We start from the raw sequence: 21,954 nt of genomic DNA on the forward strand, positions 1-21,954 counted from the left end.
ATCCAGTTCCCAGCGTTGGGTGGGAATTATTCATACTTATCAAAGTATAGCAAAAATCAGTGTCAAAAACAGCAGCCAGCGTGAGCACTGCCTTGAGGAGGAACAGTTTTTCTACATTTGTTTTCCCCCAAAGCCAACTCTCACATCCAAAACAAAAAGAAAACATTTTAGACTCTCTACTGGAGGACCCTGACCAGGTGGCCCGAAACCAGCTGTTAGTGATGCTTACACCTGGTAGGTACCAAGAGAAAGATCCCCAGCAAAAGTCCAAACTAAGGGTGAAGGGAGAGAAAGGAGAGAAAAAAGGGTGAAAAGGGAATCTCATCAAAATAGAGGAAAGGGCTTGCCTCGCACGCAAGAAGCCCTGGATTCGAGCCCCAGTTCCAAGAAAGGAGAGAGATAAGTAGACAAAGAGGATTGAGGGGGAGGAAGGAGGGATCGGGAGAGGGAAGAACAGTGGAATGTGTCTGACTGAACCTTTGCATGTGCGTGTGTGGGTATTCCACAGTGACGTTCAACACCAAGTACACCCACAGGATAGTAATAAAAAAAAAAAAACTATAAATAAATTACAGATAGATCAGTGGGGGGGGGGCGAGGGCAGTGCTTGGGACTGCCTTAGAGCAAATTATATTTCATGCTTTTGTGATCATGACAAATATATCCCAATATTATAAAGAATTTTTTAAAATGCAAAAAAAAAAAAAAATCCATGGGAAAAGCCTCTGAGACAGAACATGCCTGATTTGTCAAGAGTATCAGGGTAGGGCTGGGGATGTGCCTCAAGCGGTAGCGCGCTCGCCTGGCATGCGTGCGACCCGGGTTTGATCCTCAGCACCACATACCAACAAAGATGTTGTGTCCACCGAGAACTAAGAAAAAAAATAAATATTAAAAATTCTCTCTCTCTCTCTCTTTAAAAAAAAAAAAAAGAGTATCAGGGTACCCATGACAGTGAGACTGGCAGTCAGCATTCTAGATGAAAAAAGGAATAGGGTATCATACTCCCCAATACTTGTTCCAGTGGTTCTCAGTTACTGTCATTTTTTTTAACATCTAGCTCAGCATTTTTGAATCATTTTGATAACCAAACCAGCTGGGGTTGAAGTTGGTCCTAAAGAAAGTAATTCACAAAGAAACGCCCAATGAAAGCCACCAGTTACTTCATATGATTCTGCATCATTTATTAAATACTTTCATATATGCATTTACAAACTTGACTCATTTCAGAACTCTTTTTAAAACATTTTTGCAGAGAGATTCTGTAGTAAAATGAGACCCATGTACAAAACTAGGCAACAGGTATAAAAGTTTCCTTTCATACTTTCCATCCATCCCGAAAAGAAATCATGTGACACAGAAAGAAAATCACAACGTGGCTCTTCCAGAAGAATAACATGTCAGTGTTCAACTCTGGGTTCTAAGGGGCCAGTTCCCATTTCACCTTCATGTGGCTGTATATACTTTTAATTATTTTAGCTACAAGAGCATGTTGATTTGGATGAAGGAAAAACCGTTTGGACTAATACTCTAGAAACCATCCAGTCCTCGTTTCTCTATCCCGTGACATCCAAACTCACCCAGGAGATGACAATGATTCCCAACGTTGTGTAAAAAGTTCCCTTTAAAAACATCATTCCTCACAAGCTACAGTAGTGAGCATCTACCGTGGCCTCTGATTTAAAGAAAGAGTTTAATAAGTGATCAATTTAGAAGTATTCTTGAAACTAAAGTTGCGTTTCTTAAAATGAACGCCAGCTGAACAGCTGATAGACATGGAGCGTTGTCAGGCACGGATGCCACTAGCTATGACAAACAGCTTCACCGTAGGATAATTACATGGTACAAAATGCCCAGGGGCCTGAAACTCACTAGTAATATAATTTTGGCAGCAGCATCATTTGATATTTAACCATTTATTACATAGTATTAACACACCAGCTTCAAAGATGTGCACTCCCTGTAGGACACTGGGGAGTTACAGACTTATTGTGATTGCGTAATTCATATTGCACTGTTTTATAAAAAACATAAATACTGGCTATTCTAGTTTTAAATACAAAATACATGTCATATGCTTTTAAATCTATAATCTGGTTCAAGTGCAAATCAGGTGCTTTCTTTAGTCCTTCCAAAAAAGGCATTTTTAATATTTTTGGCACAAATGAAATGTCATCATGCCGTTCAACAAATCTAGTTACAATACATATATATCCAAACCTTTAGAGTAGCAATCATATACATACAGTATAAAACTGAGTTATTTACAAATATACTAAGCATAAATGTCACTTAGTGGGTGAATCAGAACTAATTAGCCATACCCACGCTAATAATTAAAAAAGGTCAACACAGTTCCTCTCTCATTTGCTTATGCTGGTTGCTGTGGGTTGACATTCATGTGAGGCGGATGTCCTAGAAGACCAATTCTTTGTTTCTGCTTCCTTTGTTCTGTCATCTGGAAAGTTAAAAAGTTTCATCATTAGACCCAGACACTTCCTGTACGTCAAATCATATTCTGAACCATAGATTTACCTCTGTGGTTACGGTTTGTACTGAAACCCACTTTCTACAAATAGTGTACTGTCACCGTATCAAACACACAGCTTCAAAAAGGGAATCTTCCGAGGCAGAATGGGGAATTCTGTGACCTCGTCATGCAATGGTAACAGTCACAGGTACAGCTTGCTCCTTGTTTCACAAGGAAACAAAAAAACGTGAAAAGCATAGGATTCTTGATTGTTTCCCAAACCCATTTCCAAATGACTGAAGGACTCTTTGGAAAATGGTGGCTCTGTACGACAGTGACAACACGCCATACGACCCAGAAAAGCAGCAAGGTCAGAATCCCAGGGTTGAGAGAGAATAAGTCCACGCTCTTCGCTGGGTTCCTCTCCCCAGTGATGCTTGTGAGGTTGGTTAGAGGGGGGAAAAACAAAAAGTGACAGTCATCTGGGAAGATGAGAAATGTCCTCACAGCTCCCTGAGATCCAGAATAACCAAATACTGTCCAGAAGGCCCTGGCCACCAACAGCTGCTGAGTGTAACTGAAGGCCAGGAGAGACCACTTCCTAAGCCAGGCTCCAATGAAAAAAGGCTTGCGCAACCCAAAGCAAAAAGGGAGGGTTCCACTCTGAAATGCTCCTGAGGATGGGGCACAGTCTCGGGAATAGATAGGGTATACTTAATCTTCTGAATTCTGATCTTTTTCCTTGACCCAGTTGGTGCTAGTTCTGGTTTTGAGACTATAGATTTAAAAGGCTCTAGGAGGGATGTGGCTCAAGCGGTAGCGCGCTTGCCTGGCATGTGCGCAGCGCTGGGTTCGATCCTTAGCACCACATACAAATAAAGATGTTGTATCCACCGAAAATTAAAAAATACATATTAAAGACAGAATTTTTTTAATATTTATTTCCTAGAGCCTTTTTTAAAAAAAAATTGTTGTATGCAAGTGGCTTAAGGTCCTACTCTAAGCTTTCTGGTTTCCTAAAACTGGACAGGAGTAAAAAGAGCATAGAGGCTTTGGAACCAGAACTGTTTCTTTGGTTTTTTTTTTCACATTTCCAGGTCATTTCTATCTCATAGGAGGATGGAGGCAGATAACCTAGGATAAGTCAGGTGTGTGGTGCCCACCTGTAACCTCAGCTACTTGGAAGGCTGAGGCAGGAAGATTGCAAGTTGGAGGCCAGCAGCAACTTAGTGAGACCCTGTCTCAAAAATAAGTCGGTCTTTGTCATTTTTTTCAGTATTAGGGGTTGAACCCAGGTGTGCCTTGCCACTGAGCTACATCTCCAGCCCTTTTTGTTTTATTTGGAGACAGGGTCTTGGTAAGTTGCTGCAAATGGCCTGGAATTTGGGATTTTCCTGCCTCAGCCTCCCAAGTCAATGGAATTACAGGCATGGCCACCATGCCTGTCTTAAATCTTAGTTTTTACTTGAACTGATTTTTGGTACAAAATATCCTAGTTTCAGTATGAAATGGTTATTTTTTTTTTCTTTTTTAGAACATCAGTTATCTTCCCAAGTAATTATTTTTAGGCTCTTGTGGAAATGCTTTCTCTCCTGGTAAATCTTATCTAAATTATAATAGACTTTTCCAAAAGGAAGCTTTCAATAGAAGCTTTTTGTAGGGTACTGAATGAGGATGTTTCAGATGCCTCTAAAGTTTCCTTGGGTGAGTGACAACTCTTGAAGAGAAGTGTCACCCACTATACTACATTCACTGGTTCTGCTAGGTTAAGGACAGCTTTGCGTGCACAAGGAATACTATTCCCCATTGAATTCAAACACCAGCCATTCAATCCTTTCACTGCCTGATCCCTCAGATATTTAGCTCGGAGTCCCTCCCTGCCAACTATGCCCTAGACAGGTAATCCTGAGAGGGAATCCAATAACCCTTAAGTGGATAATCCCAAGCATTCAGATGGATTTAGTAAGCCTGATCGGCTCATCCCCTACGAAAAATACTTTTCTGAAGTTTCTATTTAAAGCTGCTGAGCTCTTTTTTTCTGTCATTTTTCTTTCCATAATTATTGGTACTAGAGATAAGCTTTCTTTTATGTATACATGTTTACCTCCCGGTTGTTAAATCGGTGCTCCTTGACTCCTCAATTACTTGGTCATTCTCTCTCTTAAATTTACAGCCTCTAAAACACTATGGAGTCTTAAGTTGCCAGCCTGAGGTCCTGCTCAAGCTTTCATAGGTTTGCCTAAGTCATCACATCTGGCCAACCCCTAATGCTCCCCACTGATAGAGGTTATTACCTAAGAATTTGCCACTAGCCTCTAACGGATCATTACAAATACCAAGTACATATCTATCCAAGATTGTTGTGTTGCCCTAAAAAAGAAAATTGTGGCTCATACTGAAGTTCAAGAGCAATCCCAGAGGCTTTGTTAGAACACAGATCAAAGGGTGTGCAGAGTCTGATGTAGTAGGTCTAAGGTGGGGCCCATGAATTTGCATTTCTAACAAGTTCCCAAGGGACAAAGACGCCACTGGCCTGGAATATGTTCTGAGAACCATTGTTCTAGAACAGCTTTTCATTAATAATTTTCAAAATCAGCCACAATCACTTTGGGTACATTTTCCTATACTTGAATAAGTTGAAAGAGCCCAGTATTTGGTGGTACATATAGTCTTTTTCTCATCTAAAAGGTGGCATGGGAGAAAATTCTTGATAGCTAGTGTATACAGCAAGCACACACAATGTCTAATCCTGTTTTGATCAATCTCATTAGCTTTTTAGATAAATGACAATAGCATTGACTTAACTGCCATCTTAAGTGATAGAAAGAGAAGGAAGTGGACATTGCTAAAGCATTTGGTCCTCTTGTCAGTGGTTATCATCCAATAACAATTAGAAGGGATATAAGACTAAACTGTAGCAAAAGCCCCCTAAGGAGTAAACCTGACCTCTAAAGAATGGGGCCAACACTGCTGACCATCCAGGTTTGCCCAGTCCTTCACGGCTTACATAGCTTCTGGCTGTTATTTTCTCAATTCTGCCTATTCACACACATGCTATATGTATCTATAGTTCTTACTATAACAGCATTCTGATCTGTTACCTATATCAGAGCAAATAGTTGATCCTCTGCCTAACGTCACAGGGTTCTCTCTCTGGACATCTGAAACAAAGCTATCCATTAACATTCACATCTAAAGTAACCACAGTTGAGATTTTAACATCAGAACATATTTAGAAAAGTCCCACTTATAATACAGGTACACTCCTCAGAGTTCCCACATAGTTGAGAATGCGCAGTGGAAGCAATGCTGACCTTGGTATCTATACAAATATATAAACTAGCTTAGAATTCTTTATTCCCCCTTTTCATTCCAGTCTAAATCAGAAGCAAAGAATACTGTAGCTGTATAAGTCAGATGCAACCACACATAGGCCGAGGGCACAAATGGGCACAGGAGGAAGGTTCGCCCATGACACTAAAACACCAGTCTGCTTTATAACCTTTTTTTTTTTTTTTTTTTTTTTGTACTGGGGATTGAGCCAGGGTGCTTAACCACTGAGCCACATCCCCAGTCCTTTTATATATATTTTTAGAGACAGGGTCTTTGTGAGTTGTGTAAGCCTCACTAAGTTGCTGAGACTGGCTTTGAACTTTCAATCCTCCTGAGTTGCTGGGGTTACAAGTGTGCACCACCATGCCTGGCTCTATAACAGATCTTTATAGTGTTTGAAGAGCTGCTTTCAAGTTACAATAGGGTCCTTATTTCAATCATTCTAAACAGGAGATATTGTCAGAGTTGCTTTTTACAGTCCTGAAAAACTGAGACATTGAACTAAAGCGTTTCTTGAATACAAATATTGATTCAATAGAACTGTGTACATGATGGTGTTCAGAATCTGGGAGTGGCTGCCTAGCACTGTCTGCTCCTCTCCCTACCCTGGGCTAGGTTTCTGTGGTCTCGACCCCAGTCCTCTCCCTAGGCTCAGTCGTAGGCATCTCTCTGTTGCCTCATTCCCAGAGCGATCTGTGCAGACCTCTAGTGTACACTGCTTAGGTTTAAGCATAATTGATGCTGAACTTCCTTGTCTCCCAATTTAGACTGTTGGTTCTGGAAGGCAGAGGCTAGACCTCTCATCTTTGTGTCCCTGTACCTGATCACTCTGTGGTTTGCAATGTTGGTTGAGGAAGTGATGTGGATTAACCAGAACATTCTGCCATTCCTGAGCGTGCCATGCATTGTCATGCTTTTGCTCATGCCAGTTCTTTTCCTGGGAAGCCCCTTACTGCGTTTCTCTGCCAGCTCAGAAGCCACCTGCTTAAGGCTATGGAAGCTGAACTCTTCCCTTTCAGCCTCACTGTGGACCCGGGACCTGCTTCTCAGCTCCTCACACCACACAATACTCTGAGACATCTCCTTCTCCATCTCGCTCGCTAATTATGGGACCCGAGAGGGCAGACGTTGTTTTAGTCCTCTTTTATGATCCCAGCATAATATAAGGAACATGAATGCATTCAGTAAGGTCTGTTCAATCCTCCATTCCACAACTTGGGACCATATTCTCTAATCTTTTTTAAAAAAATTATTATTCCTTAAGCAGTTAATGTTGGTAAGATAACCTTTTTGCATGAAAAATGCAAATGCTGTAACATGCTAACATGATCCAGATTTCCAAGCACTTCTTATATTCCTAGCAATGATGGGTGACTGTCCTATGGGAAGCCAGACGCATTTTCTAGAAAGTTAACCCTTTGCTCAATATAGGCTCTTTTGCATTATGAAGGAAACATGCAAAAAAGAAATATTAAGGTCTTACATTAGTTCTCCTCCTTGGAATAAGGATGTAAGAGAATCACATTTAGTATTCAGAATCTCTTGGGAGGGGAAACTTGAAGATGAGATGCATCATTAATACTTACTTAGCATAACAGAAAAAGGACCAACCACCTGTGGACTAATATTCTATAGGAGCAGTTCCTCCCCCAGTTGGTCATTTAAGAAAACCACCACCAAAGAGGTCAGGGACAGTAAGGATTAAAACCAGAGCCAGCCACATTGAAACCACCCTTGTCCCATTATGCTCAGAAGATCTACAAAATATCTAAGTGATGAAGCAGCTTCTGTTTTCCCACATTTTTCTCAGTGAATGGTGTTCTTTCATGGTTGTTTTAGAAAATATCTATTACAGAGTTTCTTGTTCGTTAATCATTCCTGGGGCTTAATTAAAAAATTTTCCCTTTTGAGGGCAAGAATGCTCACAATTATTTCAGATCCAGGAGCTCTCCAACATATCTGTGCGATTTCTTTTTAAATGCAAAATGGTTTAAGAAATTTTGATTGTTATAACAACATTAAAATTCAAATCTATTCAACATGCAAATGCACTAAAGGTTTGTTAGAAATCATATAATTGAAAGAAAACACTGACTGGTTCATTTTGAAGGAAGCAAGTGCCCTCCCTGCAGAAGCTATGCTGAATTTTTCTGCAATTCTGGGCACCTTAGAACTTAAGCAGAGCAATCCTGTGAAAAGTGCTGAAGAATGTGTTACTGATTCTTCATGTTTCTTTGTAGCTTTTGCTATCTTCTAAGAAAAAAATAGTTCAATCTCGATCTTTCTCAGGGAGGGGCGTGCTTTAAAACCAAAAATTGAAAAAGCACTGGGATTAAGCAGTATAAAACCATTCTAGTTCTAACATCTATATTTAGTCAAATCTTAAGTTTAATAGGAATGATTCTATGTTGTATTTAAAAAATGCCAAGTCTGTACCCGTTTCAGGGGTGTAAAATAAATGCAACCCCCATTCCACCAATGGGCAGGATGCAACTTGTGAAACATTACGCCTCTTTTAAAAAAAAAAAATTAAACAGTGAACAAGAAAATGGAGTACAGCAACAAAACAAAGCAAATCAAAACAAACACATACACAACACAAAAACAAGCCCACGCTGGGGGGTCAGGAGCTCCCACCCTGGCAGTGTCCCCTAAAGTTGCATAAGTTTCCTAAGAGCCTCCTGTGTTCCTGGGGTGAAATGACTTGGCTCAACTCTTGCACCATGCTCACTGGTGTGCAAAGCAGGCACAGAAGCGTCTGCTGAGTTGTCCTCGGTGCAGCAGCTTCTCAGAACCCAAAGGACTGGGAGAGGCTGGAGGGAAGGGCTTGTTTGGTTTTACCACAGCAAACCCCAAAATATAGCAGTTTTGTATGACAAATTTTAAGAGACTCTCTAGTAAACTGGAAACATCTAGTTCCTCATATTAAGATATGAGCCCTTGAAGAGCATCCAGGTGTGACAATGAGAATTAGTCACGAATGAGCAAGAACAAACTTGGGCTGCCGTGGGACACAGGATATCCCTATAGCTGGAGTTCTGGTGCCACACGCACCTAACACAGATGATGCGTGTCACCAGACTTTCTGGTGAGCCAGTTCCTTCATTGGTCTGTCCTAGATCAGTGTGAGCTTCTTTGGGAACCTAATTTAAAACATCTGGTTAAATTTAATTTCTTGAAGCCACAACTATCTCCAGAGGGAAAGGATGAGAACTCGAGCTTGGGAGGGTCTTTAAGAAATTGCCCTGGGGACTGGCAAGGACAGAGGCAGCTGCAGCATCACATGTCGGTTCAGTCTTGCCAAGATTTGTCAAATGTTGCACAGCAGGGCGAACAGTTAATAAACAAAGTAATCTAGTTAGATCTTGATTAGTCTTCAGGTATTACTCATTTTAGGATGCCACCAAGCTCAGGGCTGTAGGCAGCCTTCATCAATAAGGTCTGCTTTCTTTATTCATCTTTTTAAAATTTATATCTGAATACATACGAAAAAAAAGAACTTGAGGCCAGCTGGCATTTGGGGGGCTTAGTTGAGAATAATTTACTTTCAAAAGGAATAAACTTAGCTTTATCTCGAAGAATTGGTGGTAGATGAAGTCTTCACCAGTTATGTACTCAATCACCTGAGGGGGTGCATCCTGCAACTTACCTCCGGGGCCAAGTTGCCTGGACCAAATTCATCTAGTCTACAGAAAAAGCTTTCAGAAACAAAATGCTGAACTGTACCTGTCTGTACATGATTATCCCTGTCAGCTACAGAAATGCAAGATCAGTCTGCTAAGGAGCAGGGCACAGGCCATCCTATAACTAGGTCATCACCTGGTGACAGAGTGTTCAATTTAAGGGGTTATACAGGGTTTGGTTTAAATCCCCTTACCTTAAAAGGTAAAGCATTTATCATAGGAGCAGGAAGGGCAGTGTGGACTCCCACCCTCTGGGAAACCTGAGATTATGTCTCTGTCACTTTCTATCACGCTCCTGGCAGCCACTTCATAAGCATTTGGCAAACAGGCTTTTCCATGACTATAGTTTATCCCAGGATGCCGAATTTACATCTCTTGGATGAAGATTTGAGAAATCTGAGGGCTAAGTAGCCAAACAAGAAAGAGCTTTTCATTCTCTGTCTCCGCAAAGAGAACTAGGCATTTTTTTTTTTTTCTTGTCCAGTACTTTGGTAAAGTAGTTTGCATTTTGACTTTTTTTTTTCATATTAAAACCATGTCCTTAGCAGCACTGAAAGTAGTGTGGCCACTACTACTGGCCTTATCTTTTGATGGTGCCAGGTCTGTTCTCTCCTCCCTAGTCCTTTCAGGCTAAGTACTTCAACATGGTAACATGACGACTGCAGAACTGTCCCTCCAGTCCCATTTCAGGGGCATGTGTGTGTTGGGAAGTCGGGGTTTCCCTCCTTTACCTGGTCCTTTAATTCTGACAGCTGTCCAGAGAGATTAGTGACAAGCTTCATGGTAGATTCCAGCTTCTCCTGCAGGTTCCTCAGCTCGTTCTGTTCTCCTTCGGAATCGCTGCTGACCAAGGACATGGCTCTCATCCTGGGGAACCAGTCAAGGTTTCTTTCCTAGAATCCACATGAAGGAAAAAGAAAGAGTGGGAGTTAGTAGAAGGGCAGAAAGGCCGCCGTACCATGCCGTTTGGGGGGCGTCTCTATGTGATCTGTCCCTTGTGAAACAAATGTGCTATTATGCTTTTTAACTATTCAGTAATGATCTTTTAAAGGAACATAATGGACCTCTTAATTCTTAGAAAAGGAAGTTGTTTTAACATTTAACTCGGGGGGGAAAAGAAGGTTTCCAAATTAGAGTCCTCATCTGTAACTCTGAATACTGCTGCGGGGGCTCTGGTCTTTTCACAGGATAGGGCTGGTGATAAGGTCTGTTTTAAATTGTGGTAAAATGTGCATAGCACACTTTAGCCATTTTTGAAATTTTGCAGTGGTATGAAGTACATTCACACCACTGTGCAAGTATCACCACAACATTTTTTTTTTCTTTTTTTGTGGTACCAGGGATTGAACCAGGAGTGCTCTAGCACTGAGCTACAATCCAGTCCTTTTTATTTTGAAGCAGGGCGTTGCTAAATTGGTGAGGCTGGCTTCCACCTTGCCATCCTCCTGCTTCAGCCTCTGGAATTGCTGGGGTTACAGATATGCACCACCGTACCTGGAAACCAGAACATTTTTCAATCTTCCCAACTGAAATCCCAAACCACTGATGGCAGCCTCCATTTTATAATCTGAACTTGCCTACTCTAGGTAGCTCATACTATGCTGCATATTCTTAAAACTTAAATTTTTTTTTACGTAGTACTGAGGATTGAACCCAGGGTCTCACACATGCTAGGCAAGCATGAGCTGAGCTATACCCTCAACCCCCTATGCTGCATATTTTAAGAGCCCACGGGTTCTGGCATTTCAACAGAATAGTGCAATATAATGTGCCTGGTAAGGGGATTGTTGAAGAGGCTGAAAACAAGGCCTGGGGGCTCCCCAATCATTTTCCCAGTTTCAGAGCTTATGGACACCACCCTACTGGTTTCCTGTTCTTCCCATGCTGAAAAGCTTAATGGGAGCTGTCCACTGTAGGAGGCAGAGTGACCGTTCAGCCTCCTTCCCCGAGGGCACAGTGTTTCTCACTGCTGGTTAGCAGGATGGGTTTCCTCTCTTCTGGCCTCACTTCCTCCCACGATATATGCCTTCTCCTTCACAGCTTTCTTCATACCTAGGCTCTATACAGAGAGGCAGGTATGAGCAAAAGAGCAGCTCAATCAGCCGGAGGAAGAAAGCTGACTCATTCCAGAAGTAATCATGCTTCTACCTCCCCAAACACGCACAATAAACATGTTATCTCTGCTTTGTGTACACCAGGGGTCAGGAACATTTTTTTTTTTTTTTAATATGAGAATGTTGACAGTCAATGTTCCTGGCTTTGTGGACCACATGGTCTCTGTTACAACTACTCTGTATTGTAGTCCCCAAACAACCACAGACCATATATAAGTGGATGGTGTGGCTGTGTTCGGTCTGCTGGACAGAGTTTGCCAACCTCTGTTATACACAGAAGGCTTCAACTGGGTGTGGTGGTGCATGTCTATGATCTCAGCAACTAGGGAGGCTGAGGCAGGAGGCGCTCAAGGTTAGTCTGTTCAACTTAGCAAGACCCAGTCTCAAAATAAAAAATAGAAAGGACTGGAGATGTGGCTCAGAGGTTAAGCATTTCTTGGTTAAATCCCCAGTACCCCTCCCCCGAAAAAAAGTAAAATCCATGAGGCATATGTAAATATTATGAATCAAGTGAAATGGTTAAACTGTGTCATGACCTAAGGCAACCTCACAGGGTAGAAACCATCTAAGAACTAGTTGGAAAATGTCACAACAGGCACAGCACACTGGTCACACAGCAGCACATCTACTTTAGGGTGTTTGTTCAAGACATCAGGAGAGTCTCGCAGGCAGGAACTCACTAGCCCGCCTGCATCATGAGGGCTGGGGCCACCTTTGGGAAATCGCGACACTGTGTCCTGTGTGCACCCTTGATAAGACGTGAAAACAGCATGTTGGAGTTGCCTGCAATGACTGCAGGGGAGGAAAGAGATGATCTCTGCCTTCCCAGACTTTGAGATAAGCACTTCATTCAGAAGTGCCTTCACGTACCCCTCTGTTCATTTCCCACCACAGAGTAACAGGCAAAGGATCATTTCACAAAATAACATTTTTTAAGCTACCATCTTAAAAACATAAGTGTTTCTCCACTGGTAATCAGTTTCCCCGGTGTGGCCATCACTAATTAGATTCACTGCCCCAGTGTCCACCCTACAGATCTGATAGCCCCATTTTCCCACCAAGGAAACAGCCCACATTCAATATTGGTGCAACTTGGAGGAATGGAGCTACCTTTTCAGAAGAGCTCTCCCCGCCCCCCCGGGCCAGCTGTGGAGTGGAGATGGGGAGCACCCACCTGAAGGAGCCAGGAGCCCAACCCAGGCATCAGAGGTCCTGGACACCCCAGTGACTGCTACTAATTCCAGAGGAGGAGACAAAAGTCTCACTTGCCTTGTCAAAGGGGGGAGCCCATGGTTAGGCCATCAACTGGGATGTGACAAAATGTACTGCCAGGAGGGAACTTAAGAGATCACCAGTCCCACTACTGTAAGTAAAGATGCGGAAATACGAGGCTCTGAAAGAGTAGTTTGTCAAGGGCTGGGGAGGGTAGGGGTAGGTGGCAGCAAGAAACCAATAGCTATTTTTCAAAGCAGATCCTGAAAATTATCTAGTGCATAGAAATCATAGACTGCTCCAACTGAGTACTTTTTTTTGGGGGGGGTCAGATATTTGATAGTTACATGAATTCGAATAAAAAGTGTAAACACTGGAAAGTATTTAAAAAAAAATACTTCTGGCAAACTCAACAAGCGCTTCAGGAGCCCACTGCTCTATGCTGAGGATACAGCAGAGAGCAGTAGGAAGCCAGTCACACGTGTGGCTGCCATTTCAGGGAACAGCCAGGACTTTAGCTGACTGAGCACGGAGGTGCAAGTGATTCTGACCTCTCCTGGGTGCATTTGCTTAGCAAACCCTCTAGAAAAATAGAAAGTGAAGATTTCCAGAGTCATCTTCAAAAGTCTCTGGAAGATCCGTGCACAAGTCTGCACACAGCGAAAGCTCAGGGAGTAACATCTCCTAATGACAAGTGACCAGACAATGACAGATGAAAATGAGAATTGTTCTGTGGCAGATTCCTACCTGCTTTCACAGTGTATGTGGTTCCCTGGCCCCAGGAAGAACTTTAGAAAGGTGTTTAAACAAATTGGTGCAAAGTGCACAGACTTCCTCCATTTAAGAGCTGTTTAGGGAACTTGCACAATTTCTGTGCCCAGCCCAGGCCTGAGAGCATGAGGAAGTACAGACAGGAAAGATGGGGTCTCTGCCCTGCAAACATCTTGAGTCGAAGGAGCTCCCTAGCTGGCACCAAGGCCTGAGTGCCTACAGGTGTTCTGGGAGTGAGGTGGGGACCCTGGCACGAGGATGACTGCCACTCACCTCATTGTTGAAGCAGAGGCTCTCAGATCCTGTGATTTTTATTTATTCATTTATTTTTTACTTGATTTGTGCTTTTGTCCGAGGATACCTATAATCCTGGGGCATGAAGGCACTGCCCATAAAAGCACATGCAGAAAAAACACATCTTTCTAGAGTGTCCATTTTAGTTGATGGCAGATGATTGAACATATTTTTATATCCAATTCAAAAAATGCCTTGCAACTGAATCAAACTTCAAAATCCACCCCTTCACAGGGAGGCTGTGCTTGCTGGAAACCACATATGAGGGATAACCCTCTCTTCCATTTCCCAGCATACCTTCAATGCAAAGGTAGGAAAGGAGTTTCCTGGTCTAGTTATTTACCAGCCCTCTGCTTCAGGCTCCTCTCCAAGGCCTCCTTATGAAAAGCTGGGGTGGGTGGGACCCCTCCAATATCCCAGTCTGCAGGGAATGGTACGCCCTGGACAGCACACACAGAAGTGGGTAGATCCCGTATGTTGCCACTATTTTTTATACATATCTATATCTTTTTAGTTGTAGTTGGACACAATACCTCTATTTTATTATTTTTGTGTGGTGCTGAAGATCGAACTCGGGGCCTCCCAAGTGCTAGGCAAGAGCTCTACCTCTGAGCCACAACCCTAGCATTTTAATTAAACAAATATCCTGGGCTGTTGAGTCAAATCTCAAATTATCAAATAGTGGCCAGTAGTTAAATTAATTAGTGATTCTAGCCAAGCTGTCCTCTCCCTTTCCAGCTGGTTTTGCCTCCTGCTCAGGAGGAGAAACTCCACTGACCTGACCCACCTGAGCACAGGGAATCCAAATCCCCCAATGAAAACATTTAGACTCTCCCAGTGCCTCCCACAGGAACAGAGACAACGCCCGAATCCAGGGACTTCCTCTTTAGCTAAGACTTTCAACATGGTGAGCTTGTGTGCTCCGTCATTCCAGGGAGGCCTGTCACCCACAGCTCTCCAGCCAGCCGGTGTCCCAAGGTCCAGCATGTTTGCACAATCCCACGTCTCACTGTTCTGGCTTCTACTGCCTTTTTGGAAAGTGCTGTTCAACAAACTCCCTCTGTTTACACAGGGATTCACCTTGGGGCCAGTGTGTGTGGCTGCAGGGCTGGGAGAGGGTCTGTGGGTGGCATGCGTCTCTGCTCCCCTCCCTCTCCTCACTGCTGGCATCTCACATGCCAGTGTGATGCAGCCCTGTCTGCACGGACCTCCTGGTCCAACCAGGGCGGTTCCTGTCACTGCTTCCTCTGTCAGAGCAGACAGACTAACTGAAGCCACAGCCGGAAGCAGGCTGACCACAAGCGCTGGGTTCTGGTTACTTCTTTTCTAGGTAAAGTTGGAAAAGTCCCTGCAAAGGCACACCCTGAAGTTTAGGACGTGGGGGTGGCACTGACCAGCCTCTCGAAACGTCCTTGACTGGAAGGAGGGAGGAGGAGGCTGGACTGTAATGGCACTCTGTTTGCCATTCTGAGAAGTTTTTTGTTTTTCCCCCTTTCCAGGTTCAACTGAGAGGCTATTCTAAGAAAGACTCCTGAGAATCCCTCACCTCCGTAGGCCAACTGGACAGGGGAACACTAATGGTTGTACGCTTTGTTCTTCTCTAGCCAGATGAGAGAATGAGGTGTTTTTGGGGGTGGGGGCTTGATGATGAAAGGGTCATGGAAGGAAGATGGTTTCTAGGAAAAGAGAGAAGTTGCTTCTTTACTCCTGAGAAGCCCCTCTGGGAAGATTCTAGAAGAAAGACTGTCTTTTCAACGGAGGTGGCAGCTGCATTTCTGCCTACCTTACAAACAGGAAGAGGGATAGGAATGACTGGAGGGGGGGGTGGAAATAGGTTCAGTCTCCCCACTCAGAGGATCCCTGGGGGGCGGCTGAAGACAGGGCTGAACTTCACAAAGACAGGAATACAGAACACTGGGTACATTTAAAGCCCCTTTGGTGAGTTAGGATTGTTATTTCCACTGAAATAATTACCAGTTATCGCTCATTTTTCTAAGATCACAGTAAAAGAAAAAGCCACAATCTACCACTCTCAGTAACAAACTAGGGTTGATCTCTATGCTCAAAGAATAAAATTAATCCATGAAAAAATAGATCCCAGCTCTGGGCACATCAAGATAGTGAGGGGCGACTAGGTGAGGCATGGAGGCCTTTTCAGCACACTGTAACTATTCTGTGTGATGCCCTGATGGTGGGAACATGTCATCACACATTTGTAGCCTGTGTATCACCAAGAGTGAGACCGAATGAAAACCTCTAGATTTGCAGTGAGCTGTAATCCCAGAGACTGCAGGGGCTGGGGCAGGAGGATTGCAACTTGGAACTTCGGCCTCAGCAGGACCCTGTCTCAAAAAAAGACTAGGGATGTAGCTCACTGGTTGAACACCCCTAAGTTCAATCATCAGTACCAAAACAGTAAATAAAACAGTGCAGAATTCTGGCCTAGCAATGTATACCACAGGGATGTGAAATGTTAATAATCAGGGAAATGGGGTGGGGGGCGAGTAGAAAGAGAAGGAGGCATATGGGAAATCTGTACTTCCTTTTTCATCCTTCTGTTATTCTGAAAGTCTATTAAGAAAGGTTTCACACCTGGGGATTTTTTGTCTACCCCCAAATTCAGGTACCAGAAAGATAGGGATACTCTGTCACACAGTCCCTATATTTCTACAGCAGCCTGTGACAGGATAGGGATTAGTGCCTGAAATTTCTAGAAGCCAAGGGGAGTCTGAGGTGTGGTTCTTCCAAGTGTGTACCAGAGAGTTAAAGTGTCAGCTCATTTAGCTCCTGGGTTTTTGGTTTTGTTTTTTGAAAGCGATCACCAGCTACTGCACTGAGATCACAGGGCTGTGTCCCATAACCTGGAAAGCACTGTGCAAAAGCGTCAATCAATAATGTCCCCAGCCCATGGTCACAAAGCCAGCATCGAGGGAGCATTGCACTCCAGGTATGAACTCGAGTTTCAATGCTTCTCTTCTGTGCAGCTTCTATCTCTGGGCTTTCAGAGACCCCAATTTCTCTTTTACTAACTAAGCCCCAGAAAGGCTGTCCAGGGTGTTCACAAGGTGAGGTACAGTTCTGTTTTGAGCTCTGAATGACATTACCAAAACAGGCCACGTTATATAATCTTCAGTTAGGCACTAATGACCAATTACCCTTCCCAGACTCGGTTAATAGCTGTTCTTGGACGACAGAGAGTAACAAAGACAAGCTCCTGCCAGCAGGGAGAGCCACACCCACTTCTGATGAAATCCCCAGAAGAGCCAGCTGCAAAATCATTCTTTGAAGTCATTCTGGGGCCACAGGTGCACTATCCCCTGGGCAGTGAAAAGGCAGGGCTCACCACCTTTCGTGGGGGCACAGCTGGGTCCTAGGCACCTGGGGCTGCCATGTAAGGAAACCAGAACTCACAGAGGAGGAGGTGGAGGGCAGGGCTAGCCCGTTGGAGATGCCTAACAACAACCAGGCTGACTCGACCCTCCCTAGTCAGCGTCCCAGCTGGCCCTGGAGATTCCATTTGTGCAACTTCCCGGCCTTCTCAATTAACTAAGAAACTTACCAGAACATTCTCAGTGGTGAGATGGGGGATTTTAGCAATCTTCATTGGTTTTCTCCTATTCTTTTCTGGTTTCCATTAGTTTCTAATCTTGCTCTTATTAATTTGGTACAAAATACAGTTTTTAAGCCCACCTACACAGCTTTCTGAAGTTCTTTGCTCTTATTTCAGGGGAACGCACTTTGCTTATCTTTGTGTACCTTCAAAGATAAACCTGTCACGAGCCTCACTAACAAGTTGTTCCACAGGACAGAGCCTTGCATCTGATGGGTTCATAGATGGGACAACTCAGGACTGCAATGGTTTTACTCAAGGTCAGCCCTGCTGGACACACTGAGAAACAAGTGCTAGGCAGGTGTGATCTTGATCACCGTCCACAGGACTTCATAAGGAATCAAAGCAGCTGTCTGCTGCCCTGAGAGTGGTTTGCCAAGTAAGGCCATGCTATGCTATCTCCTAAGGGTGACAGAGATTATCCTCCAGGGACCATTTCTTCAAATCCCCCATTTCCTAATCTCCCCTGTGCATTCTGACCACAGTATTTACCAGGTCACCCAGGTCTACCTTCTCCTTCTGGATACCTTGTTCCAGTTACAAACCCTGAGGCCTGTGCTGCCCTCTGTGGTACTTCAGGAACTCTTGACTCAACTTTCAAAGTTGCATCATGGAATTTCAGAGCTCAAATGGGGACTACAGCCTCTTTGGTTCAACTTCCTCACTGGACCCATGGAAGCACGAAGGTCTATGTAAGGTGAAAGAAAGCTCAAGTCTGTCTGTCCTTCTCACGTTCCCAGGGGCATGCTAGGAGGCTTCATTTCAAAGAGATTCAGAATTCTGTAAAAATTCTATGTACTTGATAAAGACAGTGAAATTCAGAACATTTTCCCAAATGAAGTATTTTTATGGATGCAAACCTCTCAGTAGCAGAGGACCCTGCGGTCTAGCTCTGTCAAAGTCAATTTTAGAATAAAAAGGAAATGTAGGCAGTAAAAGTAGTTAGTTAGGATGTCTGGAATCTAAGGGGCCAGTGGGACAACTCCGAGTTTGCAGTAGAGGAAGCCTCAAGGTATGGAGGCAAAAAAAAAAAAAAAAAAACGGCATTTTGAGAGTTATCAAACCTGCCAAGTTGAGGAAAGTGCATGTTGTGTATGCATTTACAGACAGACGCGGGCGAACCTGCGTTCCCACTCATATCCTTGGATGAAACAATCAATGGGGAGAAACCAATTCTTTTCTATTGCCAGACCTAACCCTTGCTGTGCACAGGCCCCTGACCAGTAACCTGGCCCTTTGTGCTCTGCCTTAATGCTTTGTGCTTCTGCTCCTGTCACGGTTATAAGCCGCATGTCAATGCCTGGGAGAGCTGGGGTCAGGTGCTAAGTGCTTCAGATAAAAAGAAAGGTATTCAGTGTGGAGAGTGAGGCGACTGCATCCCCTCTGGACTAGAGGGTAGGACATATTACGAGGCTGGGTGGGGACAGTTAAGCTCAGCAACTGCTCTGTGTAGCTGCCACCGGCAGGAACCCCAGCTCAAGTGAAGAGGGTGGGGCGAGGGTCTGGCTGGCGGGGAGGCAGCTCCAAGGATGCTGACATGCTCTTTCCAGCCACAGTGAAGCGGATGCCAAGTTGCTCTCCATCTCTCTCTCCTGTGATAGTCCTGCACTGCTGTGGTGTCAGCTAACTCCAGCAGGCATTCTGAGAATCATATTTAGAGGGCGGCACAGGGGGCCACACATGGCTCTCGGAGCCCAGATGACATTTCAACCAAGGCTCATGGCCTCCTAGGTTAGTAACGAAGCTGTTGATACAGCACTTGCCAACACCCGAACATCCAGATTCACAGCCCCAGAACTAAACACCTGCCCCCCCCCAGCATCCTCACTAGAATTCTAGAATAAAAGTCCAAAACCCCTTCATCTGCATGAAGCAAAGGAGTCAGCGTCACATTACCAACTGCCATGACCTGCCTGCCTGACAAAGCACAGAGGAGGTGCCACCCGGGGCATGGGAACGTCTAGAGAGTGAGGCACATGGCCTGCAGGGCTCGCCCTCCTCTCCCCTGAACGTTACACCATCTGGCAGGGACCCTGATTTCTAACTTCCTTGAACTGAGACCCCTCAGGACGGTGGTGCCAAGTTTCATGTTCCCTTCCTGACAGTGGCCACCACTGTCGCCAACCTTTCCCTCTGACATCCAGGGCCCCACTCCCATCTCATCACGATCCATGAACTCTGAGTCTCTTTTCCCCCCCTGTGGGTCTCCTGGACTACCCCTCTCGGCAAAGCCATGTCCCCACCGTGCATAGTGCCAGCCTGCAGATTTTTACAGCACCAGGCTCCCTCTCGGGTCACGAAAAGGGCAAGACTTTGGCCAGTTCTGCTTTCAAACAGAAAGGAGTGTCGTGTAGGTGCTCAGTTCCCATTTTGATCCCCTGCCCTTGTTAATGCACTGTCTTCTCATCAGATAAACACGGTGCCAGGGCCAGCTGTCCCACTGCATCCTCACAGATGTTCAGCGGCACTTAATTTGCTAAAAGAATTTAGTTGCTTGGAAAACTGACCCAGGAGATGTTTTGAGGCATAAAGACTCACATATTGCTTTTCTCATGCCAACTGTGCCAGGCTTTTAGGAAAGTTCTTTTCTAGGAATGCTGGCTCCTTTCTGCCATGCCTGAGCACCCCACGACCTGACAAAAGACGGAGTAGGGAACCCTCTGCCACTGTGAGAAAGTCGGCCCTGGGATTAAAGGCTGACGGACCAGACGCTGTTTAGTGACTAGAGAGACCTGCTCACGGGGATGAGTCACCTGGGTGTGGAGCTCGTCTGGTTGTGGTTCTGGTGAGTCGTCTTTCCCTGGGACTCAGACACCACTCTGCCCTCCAGATCTGGCCACCAGAAGACAAATATTCCCTGTCTCAAGATGAAGTGAGGCAGTGGAGTTTATGATAATTTAACCAGTCAAAATTCTCATATATTCTAGATCCATCTGTGGCAAGAGCCACACGCTCCCCTTTCCGCCGACTCTGTCCTTCAACAACCCCTCTGGTGCTTGATTGAGGTGGTCGCCCAAGGAGCTGTGCAGGGGGAGTGGCTCGGAGAATGAAACCAGTCCAACTAGAAGCTCCTGTGGAGTCAGCCAGCATCCCCAGGAGATCCTCTTTCACACCCTCCTCCCTCTCCCCACAGGGCCTTTTCTGCTTCTTTAGAGGCTAATTGAGCCCCAACAGTCTGGGAGTTAGGCCAGACTGGGTCAGAAAAACCAAGTGCAGCCAGGCAACCAATGCCACAGGCTGTTGACACACAGGGCCCTGTGTGCAGGTATAGGGGTGGTCCCGCCTGCAGGCACACGGGGATGTGTGGGTCTGCACACCTCAGGACTGAGTTCTGAGTCCAGCTCTGATCCAGCTGAGTGGCCCTAGAGAAAGAAGCTGCCCAGCCAACCTTCTGGAACTTGAAGTTCCCATCTGAAAAGTGGCCGTAGTGCCACCTGCTACATCAAGGGGAGGATTACACAAGATCTTACATTATCTATTTTGCACATGAAGATTAAAGATGACCTGTTAGTGGGCTGGGGACATTGTGCAGTGGTAGATCCCAGGATGCACTAGGTGCTTGGTCCCCAGTGCAGCAAAATACAAAAATAAAACCCTATCATCTGTTGTTATCCAATCAGCCCTAGCAGTAGCAAAGCAGAGCCGGCTCTCCCAGCAGCCGCAGGGTTCCCAGCCACTCATGGCGAGGTGGCTTCTCCCCAGTGGTCTTACTGCCCTTATTCGTGGTGATTGAACATGCCCTCCTGGACAGCAGTGGCCACAGCAGCCCAAGATACCAGCAAAGGAACAATACTCTGTCTCTAATGCAATTTCCTCAAAAACATGACTAAAAGAATAAGATGTGTTACTGAGGGAGGAATCCCAAGATACAGAAGTCTCCTTTTTCAATCAGTTTGCTTTTCTTTAAATTATCCTCTAAAAGCCAAGTGGGTAGTCTTCCAGCATCTGACTTAGTAGGAAAAAGGGACTGCTCCCTCTTTCCTGGGAATCATGTTCTTTTTCCTATAAAACTGCCATTTGTGCAGAATTTCAACACTCTTGGGCAAAGTAGTCATAACGAATTTCTCATCCAATAGCACAGCCTTCCCAATGACCATCTGCAGATTGACCAGCACAAATTCTGTTCTACTGGCACAAAAGGTACTAAAATAATAGGAAAAAGGGGGTGTGTCACCTAAATAATCATGAACGTTTATTTATTAAGATAAGGCACCACCCAAACTCTACGATAGCATCAAAATCCACCTTCCCCTGTGAAAGGGGAACTTGGCAGTCTTCTCTTTCTCTGGCTGGCCAGGGGTTGTGTGAGGTCACTCCACAGGCCGTCTCCTCCTGAGTGGTGCTGTAAGAAACAGTGGAGGAGCCTGAGCCTGAGCCGGCCTGGCCTTGGAATCACAGCAGCACCTGCCATCAGGTGCTTAAGTCAAGGGACAAGTCTACCAGTGAACCAGGTGGCACCTCACAGCA

The 21,954-nt window shown here is 44.8% G+C and overlaps 1 protein-coding gene across 17 annotated transcripts in view; it reads right to left on the reverse strand.

The window, feature by feature from the left end:
• Positions 1 to 1,159: 1,159 nt before the first annotated feature.
• The window catches only part of Itpr1 (inositol 1,4,5-trisphosphate receptor type 1), a 301,702-nt gene continuing 280,907 nt past the window's right edge, over positions 1,160 to 21,954 (reverse strand). For all 17 annotated transcript variants that reach the window (XM_078033540.1, XM_078033553.1, XM_078033547.1 and 14 more), the window contains 2 exons: positions 10,218 to 10,379; positions 1,160 to 2,458 (listed from right to left, as the gene is read on the reverse strand). In XM_078033540.1, coding sequence (XP_077889666.1) covers positions 2,372 to 2,458; positions 10,218 to 10,379 — 249 coding nt within the window. In that variant the 3' untranslated portion in view covers positions 1,160 to 2,371. The remainder of the gene's footprint in view (positions 2,459 to 10,217; positions 10,380 to 21,954) is intronic.

Source organism: Ictidomys tridecemlineatus, chromosome 16, assembly GCF_052094955.1.
Source record: "Ictidomys tridecemlineatus isolate mIctTri1 chromosome 16, mIctTri1.hap1, whole genome shotgun sequence".
Lineage (NCBI taxonomy): Eukaryota > Metazoa > Chordata > Mammalia > Rodentia > Sciuridae > Ictidomys > Ictidomys tridecemlineatus.